We start from the raw sequence: 14,695 nt of genomic DNA on the forward strand, positions 1-14,695 counted from the left end.
ATAAAAATTCGAGGATCGACGAGGAAATATGCTTTGTTTGGGAAAAGGTTTGCAACTTTTCGGAAAAGGTGTGCAACCTTTCAGAAAAATTCCATTGAAAAACGGAGGGAAATTGTTTTAAATTAATCCGGGAAAGAAAGAAACGGGTCGGGTAATCAAATCATTTGACCAAATCAGAAGCCGAAGCCGAAGCCGAGCCGAGCGACGACAACAACGCTAGGGGAGACCCTCTTCTTGACCCTTTAGCAACAAGAAGGAGTGCTTCTATTTTTAAGTAGGAGAACTTTTCTTTCCACCACTTATGAGGGACAAATGCTTATTTCATAAAGCAAGAAGGAACAACTCATTTTCCCTCCACTTCTTTTCCCTTCATTTCCCATTCAACCTATCAATTAAACCCAACAACTGCAACAATAAGATTAAGCTCGCTAGAACCATTTTACTCCAATGTAATCCGATCGTAATTAGGTAGAGGCAAATCACATGCTATGAAATATGAAGGCTCTCAAAATAAAATTCAATTTGGCAAAATGTATTGGATAAAAATTAATGCAAGTAGTATATTCTATACCATGCCATAAAGTTTTTTTTTTTTTATATATTATTGCTACCTGTATAGCTGAGCTGATAGTGTTGATGACTGCTGGAACATATGATTCAACCTCTTCCTTAGTGTTATTTCCAAAGAAACCATAGATGAAATCATTGCCTCCGATTTCTCCCACCAGTATCAATGACTTTCGTAGAAATTCCTTGCATTCTATACATGATGTGAGATGTATAAAAAGAATTCGTAATTAACAAATGTTGAATAAAACTTATGCTAACACATTATAAGTGTCTGAAATACATATTTATGCCTTTCTTTGAAAAAATATATGCCTTCTTAGTGTGATCTTTTGGTTCTTTTGCAGATTATTCTTCTTTCTTATTGTTTAACTTGAGAGATTAATTAATTTTATACTACTTTTATCTCAAGATATGACTTTATTACCTTTTTGGTACGTCCAAATTGATTGAACCTCTTTGCTCGTGTGCATGTTAATCTTGTATTTTTTTTCCCTGTCCTAACAATTCAAACTTGTATCACAAGTTACTATTCACTCTACAATTTATATGTTTTATTTACTTTTAATATGTTTAAAGAAGAATATATCTTTCTATATTTAGTAACTTTTAATTCTAATATCTTACGTAACACGTTTAAAACGATAAGATTCAAAGAACATTTTGGCAAATTATACATATTTGAAATTTAAGACAACAGGATTGAAAAGTCTCATTTACTTTTCTTAAACTCCATGCTCAATCAAAGTAACTAAGTAAGACACATAAAATGAAACAGAGAAAGTACTAATAAAATATATTGCGTATGTATACACTTAAGGTGCTTAATTAGGAGGCCAAATTAAAATTAATTTCTATATAGTGAAATGTATTTTAGGAAATATATAATAGTACCTGAGGGAAATTTGCAATGGGAAGAGAGCATTTCTTTGAACCAACCCAATTGAATCACCAAAGACGCATTGGTCGTTGTTCTTACTCCCTTGTTCGTTAAGCAGGCAGAATCAAGTGCCGTTGCTCCTCCTACTGCAAAGTTCACACCTTGCCTGAAATTTTTACCTTTTCCTCCCAGATATGGTGGAACTAATGGCAACGCCAAACTCTCAGCTGCAAATCCAACAAATCATTACAAAAAAGAAAAGAAAAAAAGAAACTTGTGTCAGTTTTTGGTGCACATGCGAAGAAGTGAGGAATGCATCAAAAACTCACAAATTAAATAGGACTCCAAAAACACAGTAACAAGTATGGATCTGGCTCGACAAATAATCCATTTATCAACCAATGTTGATAGTACTACGTACATGGTTGAAAATTAAATTTGTATATTCAGACGTTTGTAGCAATACAACCACAACAGCAACCTACCCAGTGTAATTCCACAAGTGAAGTCTGTAAATGGTAGAGTGTACGCAGACCTTACCCCTACCTTGTTGAGGCAGAGATATTATTTCTGAAAGATTCATGGCTCAATTGCAGCAAATCAAAGTAGTTATGAAAAAGGAAATACGATATTGAAGAAAACATGGCAACTAATAAGGAAAGCATTACAAAACATTCAGAAAAAATAACAGTAACAAACAGCAAAATAGTGCGATAATCGAAAAACAATAAACAACATATGGTAACAGCTATCAAAATCAAGAAACTACATGAATAAGACTAGTACTACGACAGACACTGTGCTCTAAGTACGTACCAATGAAATCGATAATAAGACGGCCATCGGAAAAGCGACCGGTGGGACGATGAAAGAAGGTTTCACCATAAGGTGGGGTAGCGAAATAGGGAGGAGGATTTCTGTTTCGAGTGAGGTGAAGTTCATTTCCAGTGTCAGTAAGAGAATCACCGAAACTAATAATGGAGTTGAAGCATCCTATTCGTCCCTCAATGGGATTTAACAACACCAAAAAGAAGAAGGCACTCCAACAAACCAAAGCCATCACAAAATTAACTATATAATATGGCTATCGCTCATAACCCTCTTAATTATAAGGGTCGATGAAATGCCAACAAGCTAGGCTATTAATTAACAATGTGACCAACCACCAACTTTTTTTTTTTTTTTTTTTTTTTTTAAATTATTTTTAAGGCCCCAGGGGCTATTTCCAACCGCCTATTTATGGAATCCGCCACTTTAATAGCACAAAAAATAAAAAGTTGAACCAAACTAGCACGAAAAAAAAAAAAATACATTAATAGGGTTTCACGCGCGAAATCGTGCGTGAAAAGGACAAACTAAAAATGCACTTTGGGCCTTTCGCGCGAGAATTTCGTGCGTGAATGGGTTAACATAAACGTCCCCCTCCTTCCCCACCACACAGACCCGACTTGTTCCCCACACCCGCCATTAAACCCCGATTCAATGGTCCCACGCAACCCTTCAAAACGCTTTTTTCGTGTTGTTTTTCAATCCAAAACTCAATATTCTTGGTATATTGAAGTATAGGAACAAGTTTCTAAGGTTGAATTTCGAATAGAGCGGCGTAGAACACATTTCAAAACTCAAAAAAAGCTTCAATCTAGGTATTTCACTACGAATTTTCTATTACATTGTTAAATATATTATTACCCTAAGTATGGGCATTGTGTAGCTTGTGGTGGATTACTCGTTTTGCACATTTTTTTGTGCGTTTTTGGCGATCGTATGCTTATTGGGGCCCATTTTTTCATTTTTTTTAAATTTGTTTATCTATTGTTAATTAGTTAATTATTTATTGCTTGTTTATTTAGTATTTGTTAATTGTTCGATTAGCGACTTAAGTATTTATTAATTGTTAGGCTAGCTATTTCAATTGTTAGGTGGCTAATTATTTATTTAGTTTTTTGTTAAGCCAATTGTTTATTTGTTAATAATTTGTTAATTGTTTCATTAGTTAATTAATTGTTTATTTGTTAAATATACGATAATAATTTATTAATTTTTTGATTAGTTACTTAATTGTTTATTTATTAAATATATGATAATAACTTGTTAATTATTTGATTAGTTAGTTAATTGTTTATTTATTAATTATTTATACTAATTGTATGCTAACTAATTGTTAATTATTTGACTTATCTTTATATTTTAGGATTGAAAACCCTTAGTTTAGGATTCATAACCCGTAGCTTAGGATTGAAAACCCTTAATATAATTTTCTTAATAAAATTTTAGATAAAAGATTACATAACTAATATTACTTGTTAATGATTGATTTAAAATACGTAAAACAGATAGGTCACCACAATTCTTAATAAAAATTTTGATAAAAGATTACATAACCAATATTACTTGTTAATGATTGATTTAAAATACGTAAAACAGATGGGTCACCACAATTCTTAATAAAATTTTCGATAAAAGATTACATAACTAATATTAATACTACTTGTTAATGATTGATTTAAAATGCGTAAAATAGATGGATCACCACCCTCTTGATCCGGGCCTTCGACCGAGAGGATTCTTGTATCTTCGGCCCGAGCATAGGTCGCAACATAAATGGACATCCGACACACGTGCTTTCGAGTCTCGGAGTCCGTACCCGATTAGGGGACTCGGCATGGGAGATCTTGACTGCTCGCCCCCGCATCCTCGTGTCCTGGATATACTACGTCGGGGCGGTATCTACCGGTGCGTCGAAGTTGGTCGGGTACAGCACGATAGGTTGCTAGTGACGGCATTGATTGAGAGGCTGCGACTGGAGACGCACACATTTCATCTCCGCACCGGTGAGGCTACTATTACCCTTCAGGATGTGGAGGTTATTTATGGGCTACAGGTTGATGGACGCCTATTGTATATTGAGGAGCCTCCTATGCTGCCGCCTTACCGGGATGAGTTGACTAGGCTCACCGGTTTCGCGGCTCTGGATGGTCATATTTCCGGCCAGTCGGCTTTTGTTGTCGGCCCTTTACGCTCGCTTGCGCCTCGCGGACATGCGGCATCCGATTGGAGAGGACACGCGCCGGGCCGATGTTGACCGACGCGCGCGTCTATACCTACTCGTCATATTCGGGGCCATCTGTTCCCGAACACTTGGGTTATATGAGCTTGAGGTATCTTCGGTATATCGACGATCTCGCCGAGAGATAGGATGTTATAGTTGGGGCAACCGCCGTGTCTTCGGGCTACGTGTATCGAGGATGCCGATGTTCTATGGGCACGAGGGTAGAGGTCCTGCATTTTTGCTCGCTCCTTCGGGTAATATATTTAAGTGTGTGTAATTAAACACAATTTTTTTTTAAAACGACCGATAAAATATTTTTTAAATGACTATATCGGATATGGGTGTGGACTAGGTTGAGACTTTTTCGACCCATGCCGTCACCTCCCGCCGACTATCTTCTTGTGCCGATGCCATACGCGCGGAGATGGTCGCGAGACGTACGCCGATGTGTGGAGACGCGCCCCCACGGCCCTTCTCCCCGTTTAGGGATCGGCTAGACCGTATGACGGCGCGAGACGGTATGTTCATATTTTGGATCCACATGCCAGACCGCATAGCTACTATTTTAGTCTTTTATTGTTAACTAGTTCAATTCTTTTTACGAGGCTTTTATGGACGCCGTATGATCATATTTTGGATGACTGTGGCGTTTTTGTGAGAGCTGGTCGGCACGTGTGGATGTCGCGGTGTCCATTGATACATATGGATATCGTTGAGTATCACGCGCCCGACCGCGTGTTACGGCGGTTGGGTATGTACGGAATATACCCGCGGCTACGGTTTGGGAGCACATGACCACTATGCGAGGGACAAGCGTGCGGGCGTCGATGATGCGTGGCGACTCCGTATACGGCGGCGGGTCCAGAGTTGGGATGTGAGGATGGCAAGCCTAGCGGTGGTCGGACATGACACTCCCATTCATGTGTACATGGAGTGGTACATGCGGATCACTCGCATCATTATTGGCAACCCCTCTAGGTGTCGTCCAGATGGCATGGGATATGTAGCTCTCGCAGGAGCGTACGGGGCGCTGGTAAGTTTTATTAGTCTTAAACTTAAACCATCATCTTATGTACTACTTTACAAATTTATTCAATTGTTAATATTTGCAAACATATGCAGGTACGGACCGTTCAGACGATGCGCTATGAGAGCACTGCCCGTACGGAGGCCCCCGAGACGGCGAAGTATGCAGCATGGACAATTGAGCTTGCTGAGACTGGTATGAGACAGGCACATGACTTTGAGCGTCTCCATGAGCGTGTTCCCGTTGCCCCACCTGGGGTAGCAGGTGGTCGTGGTCGCCGAGGAGCTGGTGGCGGTCGCGAGAGGGTGGTAGGGGGCTGGCGAGTGATGAGGCTCCGTCGACTACGAGAGATCCGGCCGAGTTCTTAACGGCCGGGCTACGGATATCCCATCGACTTCTCATTCCGGTCGTCGACTTCACGTACACCTCGTATACGCCGGACCCTTTTTCGTGTTATGTGCCCGGCCTTCACTTTTACATCCACCCGGTTCGTGATCCACAGGGTGAGCGGCCGGTTCGTGATCTACAGGGTGGCCTACATCTGCACTTCGACGACTCCATGTTCGAGGACTTCGTGTTTGATATGGCACCATCTGCATCTCCTGCTCCGGGGGCCGCTCAGGAGCCCTCTCACCAGGCATCTCAGGAGGCCGTCGACACACAGGTTTGACTTTTACAATAAAGTAAAATAATTTATTAATTATTTGTTTATTTCAGGTTCATTTTAGAATAAATCAAATCTAAATTATTTATATATTATTTCGGGTTCATTGTTCTACGCACGGTCCACGGGAGCGACCCATCCGGAGACTACCTCATATTCACCACCACACCCATCTCATGAGCCTACAGACCCATCTCAGGAGCCTACTCAGGCACCCGTTGACACACATGTTCGATTAAATAAATAACGTTAATGTATTCGATATAAATAATAAATGGTACTAATTATTATATACTTTGCACGTTCATCCTTCGGCGCCTGAGGTGGCGACTCCCGACGAGGAAGAGGTCGAGCTACCAGACCTAACTCAGCCTGAGGTTCTGAGCGTGCCCGCGGGACTAGATCCCAAGAAGAAGCATGTTCTAGTCAAGGGGGCACGGGCCAGGTGAAAATATGATGATCATGACTTGGAGCGCCCGATTATTAAGAGGGAAAAGGGCGATGGAGACGATGACGAGGGCGGTAGGGATGGTATGAGCCTTAGGCCTAGGGATAGTCTCCGGCATACTACATGTGGGACCCATCCTCGATAGTGTATATACATTAGTGTTGTAAAATTTATCGTAAATATTATATATTTTTTGCATATTTATACATATTATCTTAGTCTTTATTATTGTTTATATAAATAAGACGAAAAAGTGGGCCCTTTCAAGCACAAAATCTGTGCGTGAAAGTGCAAAAGCTTAAAAGGGTTTACGCACAAAATCTGTGCGTGAAAGTGCAAAAAATTAAAGTACACACTTTCACGCACAAAATCTGTGCGTAAAAATGCATTGCAAAAAATTAAAAATATACCCTTTCACGCACAAAATCTGTGCGTGAAAGTGCAAATAATTAAAAATATACCTTTCACGCACAAAATACGTGCGTGAAAGTGCAAAAACTTACACACCTACAAGTACAAATTTGCATTATTTGACCGTTTTAATACGACTTGTATTGCGCACCATTTTAATGCGCACTGTAAGTATTAATTTGACAACACACCACGCATGACAATTTCAGGAATCTATTTAACTTGAAGGCTTGACGAGTGAAAAACTCATCAATTGCATAAGTCTAAGTCTTACAAGTCATTAAAAAAAAAAAATCAAACTTCATTGAAAAAATGTCTCAAAATGCTTCAACTGTTAAGGTTTCACTATTTTGGGATGGAGATATCGTCGAGGACAATTACTCCATTCGTTATAGTATCAAACCAAAAGCCCATGTTAAATTTCCAACAACTTTAAATTATGAAACACTAGTCAGTTACATGCACAAAAGAATGAAAACTACACCCACTGAGATTGGAATCTCAATAACTGGCAGATATCCACAAACAATATCAAACGGTGTAGTGCGTTATGGCATGCACAATATCAACGATGATGAATCTTTGAGTGATTATTTGGGATCGCCGGAAGAATATCGTGATTTAGTATTCATTAATGTTCTTGAGATGTATGTTGAAAAGATACCTCGGGAAGAAGTCCCTCAAGTCCAGCCTATTCATGGTAACACTTATGGGGACTTTAGTTCTTATGGAGACATTTTGAGTGGTCAAGTGCCGCTGAAAAATCTAAGCCAGCAATTTAATCAAGCTTACAATGAAAATTGGTAAATATGGATTTTTTATATTATTATTATGTGTAGTAGCATGTGTTTGTTGTATGAATTGGTAAATAACCAGTTTTCAAATCTTTATAGGAACTATTCTCAAAACTCGCCAGTGGTACCAAATATGGATGTTGGTCAATCCTCTCAGTTTGGTGAAGTTGATCATTCTCCACACCATGACAGTGCTTATGAACAACAGTAAGTTCATCACCTTGATATTAAATTATCTATATATATGTATGATGTTGGTATTTAAAATATGTTACTTTTCGTGTAGGAGGATGAATGCACTTAATAATGAAGATTTTTCTAATTATTATGAGTCATCATCAAGTGATGACGATGAAATAGCTAATAATGCAGAGGTAACCGATGATGAAGATGATGATGATGTTCAAGTTGGTATGACCAACAATATTCCACAAAGCCAAAACCAACAAGAACCACTGCACCACTACGTACCACCATCGATGGCTGAAAAACCCAACTTCTGAAAGCCCAATTCAGTGGCATTCTAACAATATCCCTTATCTTGACGACTGTGGTCGTGATGATGCATTTGTCTTCACAAGAGAAGATTAAGATAGTCGCTTAAAAACCTGGATTGAACCAAAGGATCTCAACAAAGATCGATTTTACCTTGCAAAGGGAATGTTGTTCGCATCCAAAAAAGCGTTGCAACGGGCTGTCAAAATTTATTGTTTTAAGGACATGAGGGAGTTTAAGGTTGATCAGTCAAACACAAAGATATGGAGGCTAGTTTGTAGACGCTTCGGTATCGAAATTTGACGAGTGGTTGCTTCGGGGAATTGTTAAGCTTTGATGGTATGTGGGCTATCACAAAATTTCGCGAAAGACACACTTGTGATATGGAAGAAAATCGAGCGGATCATTATAATTTAGATACAAACATGATTGCTCAAGTGTTACTTAAAGACATTGCCGAAACGCCAAGGTAACTTATCCTACCTAGTACATTATATGTCTTATATCAATTGAAAGATCATTACTAAATGTTGTTTGTTTAAACTTGTGCGGGTTCCCATTAAAGATTGTATTCGAAACGTTCAAACCGTATATAGTAAAACTATAAGCAACGAAAAGGGATTTCTCGGGCGTAGACGCGCTTTTGAGATGGTTTTGGAAATTGGCATACTTCTTTTCAATCGGCGCCAAGGTATATGGCGGCTTCTACAACATTTAATCATGGTACTTGTTGTAGAGTGGCGGACTTATAGAGGGTAAAATCTTCAACTTCGTATTTTGGACATTCAAACCATGCATTGATGGTTTTGCTCACTTTCCGACCGGTGATATACATAGATGGTACGCATGTATATGGTGCCTACGACATCAAGCTCCTAATTGCAATAGGAATGGATGCCAATGGGTCAATATTTCTTCTTGCTTTCGCAATTGCCGCTAACGAGAGCAACGACACATGGGGGATCTTTTTGACCCATTTTGAAAACTCATGTTATTAAGGATCGTACCGATATGCGTCTTTGCTCGATCGTCATAAAGGCATATTGCACAATATGGATAATTTACCGGGTGGCGACCTCCGCTTTGTTTACCATCGCTATTGTTTAAGGCAACAAGGTAAATTTGCAATCAACGTTTCACAATGGCACTCTAAACAAATTGATGTGGGGGGTGCGATGGAGCATCAACAACGAAAATGGGGCAAAAATGGATCGATCGGGCGGTGAGTGAACCCGCATACGTTTGGTTGATGAAGCTCGAAGTTGAAAAATGGACACTTCATGTGGCGATGGAGGCAAAAGATGGGGCATGCTCACAACAACAACGGACTCGGAGTCTTTCGATGACTTCTTTCGAAATGCGCTCGAGGACTACTTTGTCACCGCAATGGTGAGAATGACTTTCAAGCAGGTGGTGGAGCGATTTGTGGTTAGGACAAGGCAGGCCAGAGCGATATTAGCCGACGGCGGGACATGGATGCCAAAGCCCTTCAAAACTATGGAGCATTATAGAAAAAAATGTGAGTGTCACCAAATGACCGAGTATGACCCAATTCAACATGTGTATGAAGTTAAGACGGGTTATTACAACGGTAAGGGTGGAAACGTGCGTACCGTTTATGAGGCAACAAGAACATGCACTTGTGGTAAGTGGCAAACGTACCACATGCCGTGTTCTCATCGTGTCGACAAGTGCTTCGAGAGAATGAGAAAAACGGTAACAAATTATGTGGCGGGGGAATACAAGGTCCACAGTTACCTTAGAGCATATTCCGTTCAATTCCACCCACTTGGTAATGAAGCTTATTGGCCAAACGAGCCGTTTTCCGCTAACAAGGATTACATCAGAAAATTGGGCATTAACTCACGGAGTCGTAGACCCAATCAAATGGATGTTAGTGAAAGAACTTACTCTCGGAAGTGCTCTATATGTAAGCAATATGGCCATGACAAGCGTTCGTGTGGGCAACAAGGTCGTGGCAGTACAAGCACGTCTAGAAGTAATAGAGCCTCTAGAACTTGAAGATTGTATTGTTATTGTAATTTATTATTGTATTGCTTTGAATTAGTATTGTAATTAAATGGAATGAATTATTTTTAATTAGTATAAACCTCTCGTATTGGATGAATTATTATTAGATCAAATATTTATATTTGTACATTCAAATATAATAAAACACTTAAATCAAAACCCTATAAATATGACAAGTTTCAAAACTCAAGTTTCAAAACTTACTTCGGGGCACTTTAGAACCCCTAAAACGACGATCCAAACGTTTAGGTGGACTTGATGTAATGAGCCAACATTATTGTACGCAAAAAAAGATATTAAGTTTTATATAAAATATTGATATTTTGGGGTTTTGAAACATGACTAATCTTTGCCCAAAGTATGGGAAAAAACGTGATTGGAAAGGTAACACAAAAAAAAAAAAAAAAAAAAAAAACAGTTGACCGCATTCATGCACGAATTTCGTGCTTGAAAGGCTCAAATTGCATTTTTGCAGTTTGGTCCTTTCACGCACGAAATTCGTGCGTGAAACCTACTAATGTATTTTTTTTTTTGTGCTAGTTAGGTTCAACTTTTTGTTTTTTGTGCTACTAAAGTCGCGGATTCCCTATTTAGGACTGGGCTACTATCAATTACTATGCCAAAGGACAATATGGTCCCCGTATATTTATTTTAGGGTCATTGGCACTCATGTCTATGGCTGTCAATATGGGCTTGATCCGCGAGGTCAGCCCAACCCAACCCATTATTTAAGTAGGGTTGAGCTAGGATTTTTTTGGCCCATATAGAAGTGAGGCTCAAAAGCGCAGCCTCTCTCTGGCCGGCCTCGAGGTTTGGGCGAGGCCGGCCTCGAGGCCCAGAAAAGAATAATAAATTAATTAATTTTTAAAAAAATATAAGTAAATTATACAAAAAGATAAAAAGTAATGATAAAAAAGAATGTACTTACTACTAAGTAGTAAATTAGAAACTAGAGTAATACTTTTTAGTCTTAGAATTTATATTATGTTTAATTTCTTTTGAACGTGATCTGAATTAGTGATAAAAAATAATAATTTATATTTGTTCTCTTAAATTTTTTTCTTTTATGATATGAATTTGCGTAAGAATGGGTTGTAGAAGATTCTATTTCATATTGCAAAAGTTTTATGTTCAAATTGTACCAAAAATCACTTAGAAAATGTTATTTCGGAAGACGAAAAAACTTAAAGGGTTAGCCCGTCCTAGCCCGCGGCCCGCTTACGGCTGGGTTGGGCTGCCATTTTGCAGGCCCTTCAATTAAAAGGGCTTAAATTTCGGCCCCTGCTCCATTTAATTCTTTGGCCCTTTAGGGTTGGGTTGGGTTGGGCTGGGCCAGCCCATATTGACACCTCTACTCATGTCCTTATTTTGTGATGGGTCCTTAATTTTTGGCCCTCATAAAAATTCTAACTTTTTTCGGAAAGATAAATTTATATTTTCTCATCATAATATTTCATAAATTATGCCCTGCATGACTGAAAATCTTATGCGGCCGAAAATTAAAGATCCATTTGAAGGACAACTCGTGCAATTTCTTTTTTATTTTTACGGATAATTTCATAGATCTCCCTCTAAGTTTGGCTTCATAATAATGATCTTCCTTGTGGTTTGTAATTTTGATTTCTTTGTAACAATTATTTTAAACTATATTAATATTAACATAAACTAATTACAAATGACCAATATGACCATTCTAATGTTACCTCTTTCGAATAATTAATTTTATAATTTTTTTTTTTAATATTCTTCCTTATTGCAAGACTGTTGTTTATAACTTCCAAATGGTAAACAATATCATCCTATACAAGATTAGAGTAGTCCAAAACGTTACTCATATTTGACAAAAAGGTCATAAACAAAATTAAAAACTCAATATTCTCTCTTCAAATATTGATATGAAACAAGAGGAAAAGGAAGGAAGAACTTTTGGGTGGGACCTTCGACCCAGCTACTCCCTCTGTTTCAATTTATGTGAACATTTTTGGAGTACAAGGATCAAACTTAATAACCTTGACCGCAAATTTTGACATAGATTTACCAAGTTTGTAAATATGAAATCTATATATTCAGAAACTACATAAAAAGTATTTGTATACATGATAAAATGTAGCTTGACACATGGCATGACGAGAAAGTAACACGTGGCATTTGAAGGTGAAACACTGCTTAGTCGTTTAACTTGGTCGGAGTGAGACATCCCGATTAACCCCGGAGCGAACTTGCGAGTCAATTGTTTCAGGTCATTAATTAAAGATAAACGTTGTGTAACCGGTCCGGGTTCGAAGCAGACATTACGATTTAGAATTTAAACAGCATTTATTGTCTATTATTGCTCATTATTAGAATTTAATTACAACTTAAGTGCTGATGTATTTATATTATAAGAGAAGCCTGAAGGCCTCTCAAAAGAATCATCGAATAACAACAACTTACACACATTCATTCCATCCAATTTTTAGCAATTAAGTTTATTTTATCATTCTTTTGTACGGGGTTACCATTAATTTGTAAGGCAGCAAAACAAAATGTTCCTTTAGACAAAACCTATCAAATGATTCTCTCTAAGGATCAACAAAGCCCAGGCTTATTTAATTCATTATTGCTTTACAATGCTTTACTGATTTATTCATTCAATTTCTCTAGGCATTATTGGCTTTATTATCCACTGTTTATAACAAATCAATTCACGTATCATTTAGACCTCAAATAAATTTAACTGTACTCTTTTTTAGGGTATGATGGCGCCCACCGTGGGGCTATGGAAAATAGTGATATTGTTTTGTTGCTCTAATTACTTTTCTTATTATCTTTTAATCTCTATTACCAGGTAGTTCTAACAATGACGAACACTGGAAACCAAACTGATGGAGTATTGAACAACACTAATGCACAGAAAGAGATCCGGCAACAGGAGAAGTGAGGGTGGGGAATCATCAAGAAAAGATTTCTCCTCGTGGATCCAAGCATACCGGAAACGATTTAACTCCTAATGATAAGCACGAAGAAGAAGTAGCAGCTGCAAACCTAGGGTTAGCAAAAATCCTGGACCTGCTGGAAAAGCAGCAAAAGGCTATTGCTGAGTTACGAACAGGAATAAATAATGTTGGAACAAACTTAGCCAATACGAATGATGAGCACAGGGAAAGCAGCGATGAGACCCGAGATGACAAAGACATTATGCAATATTTGGAGGCCCTTTCCAATCGGCTTGAAAAGAATTAAATAGTCGATTGGATCGAAACGAGAAGGAATTTAAGGCGTTCGATTTCCGGATAGACCAGATTCCATGAGCCCCTCCGGTATTGAAGGGACCGGATGCTAAGTGACGAAAGCACCTTTTGCGCACTAATTTAGTGCGCAATAGGACTAAACTGTAACTTTCACAATTAATTCCTATTGCGCGGTAATTTAGTGCGCAATAGGGGTTTAATAAAACGCCCCACCATTTTCTTTACCCGATCAGTCCCCCACCTCTTTTAACAAAAAAACACCGCCATTAAAGTCAAAAACCCAAGGTCCCACATTCAAAAACATCGTTTTCGTGTTATTTTTTAACCTGAAAGTCAATATTCTTGGTATATTCAAATTAAGGAACAAGTTTCAAAGCTTGAATATCGAGATAAAGCGGCGTAGAACTCGATTTTAAAAACTCAAAACAACTTTAATCTAGGTATTTTACTATGAATTTTCTATTACATTGTTAAATATATTATTATCCTAAGCATGATTAATGTTTAATAGTTGTGGATTTCGAAAAAAAAAAATTATACCAAAAAAGAAAAAGCGCAATAGGGGCTGTCCAGTACGATCAACCCCTTTTTTAATTTTTAATTTTTTGTTAATTGTTTGATTAGCTAATTTTTAATTATTTGTTAATTATATGCTAATATTTAATTGTTTGATTAGTTAATTGTTAATTATTTGATAACAATTATTTGATAACGATATGTAAATCTTTAATTTTTTGTTAATTGTTTTATTATAGGAAATATACTAATCTCCTAATAATATCTTTATTTGTTAATTTATTTATTTGTAAAATTGTTTAATCCATGTTAATTATTAATGTGCTAATTAGTTATATAGTTTTATGTGTTAATCTAATTTTATTTGCTAATTAGTTATCTAATTTTATGTGCTAATTAGTTATCTAATTTAGGTGTTAATGTGCTAATTAGTGGTCTAATTAATTATCAATTGTTAATTAGAAATAGTTAAACCTTAATATCCTTAATATCATATTTGTTAGTTAATTGTAGTTAATACTTAGTTTAGGATTGAACATCCTTAGTTTAAGATTAAAAGTATTATCATTAATATAATATTAGT

The 14,695-nt window shown here is 37.5% G+C and overlaps 2 protein-coding genes across 2 annotated transcripts; one reads left to right on the forward strand and one right to left on the reverse strand.

The window, feature by feature from the left end:
* Positions 1-49: 49 nt before the first annotated feature.
* On the reverse strand, positions 50-2,591 carry LOC132054753 (GDSL esterase/lipase At1g28570-like). The gene is made up of 3 exons (XM_059446719.1): positions 2,264-2,591; positions 1,462-1,674; positions 50-760 (listed from the first exon to the last, which is right to left on the reverse strand). Exons 1-3 carry the CDS (start codon positions 2,505-2,507, stop codon positions 480-482), a joined length of 738 nt encoding a protein of 245 aa, XP_059302702.1. The 5' UTR covers positions 2,508-2,591; the 3' UTR covers positions 50-479.
* Positions 2,592-7,185: 4,594 nt separating this feature from the next.
* On the forward strand, positions 7,186-8,305 carry LOC132054754 (uncharacterized). Its single transcript, XM_059446720.1, has 2 exons — positions 7,186-7,849; positions 7,940-8,305. Exons 1-2 carry the CDS (start codon positions 7,359-7,361, stop codon positions 8,049-8,051), a joined length of 603 nt encoding a protein of 200 aa, XP_059302703.1. The 5' UTR covers positions 7,186-7,358; the 3' UTR covers positions 8,052-8,305.
* Positions 8,306-14,695: the final 6,390 nt, after the last annotated feature.

Source organism: Lycium ferocissimum, chromosome 4 (genome assembly GCF_029784015.1).
Source record: "Lycium ferocissimum isolate CSIRO_LF1 chromosome 4, AGI_CSIRO_Lferr_CH_V1, whole genome shotgun sequence".
Classification (NCBI taxonomy): domain Eukaryota; kingdom Viridiplantae; phylum Streptophyta; class Magnoliopsida; order Solanales; family Solanaceae; genus Lycium; species Lycium ferocissimum.

Excerpts from the sequence above, each read along its gene's own strand:
- LOC132054753 (XM_059446719.1), bottom strand. The coding sequence starts at position 2,507 with ATGGCTTTGGTTTGTTGGAGTGCCTTCTTCTTTTTGGTGTTGTTAAAT. Across the intron at positions 1,675-2,263 it reads TCTTATTATCGATTTCATTG|CTGAGAGTTTGGCGTTGCCA; the intron begins GTACGTACTTAG and ends TTGGATTTGCAG. Across the intron at positions 761-1,461 it reads CCATTGCAAATTTCCCTCAG|AATGCAAGGAATTTCTACGA; the intron begins GTACTATTATAT and ends CATCATGTATAG.
- LOC132054754 (XM_059446720.1), top strand. The coding sequence starts at position 7,359 with ATGTCTCAAAATGCTTCAACTGTTAAGGTTTCACTATTTTGGGATGGA. Across the intron at positions 7,850-7,939 it reads CAAGCTTACAATGAAAATTG|GAACTATTCTCAAAACTCGC; the intron begins GTAAATATGGAT and ends AAATCTTTATAG.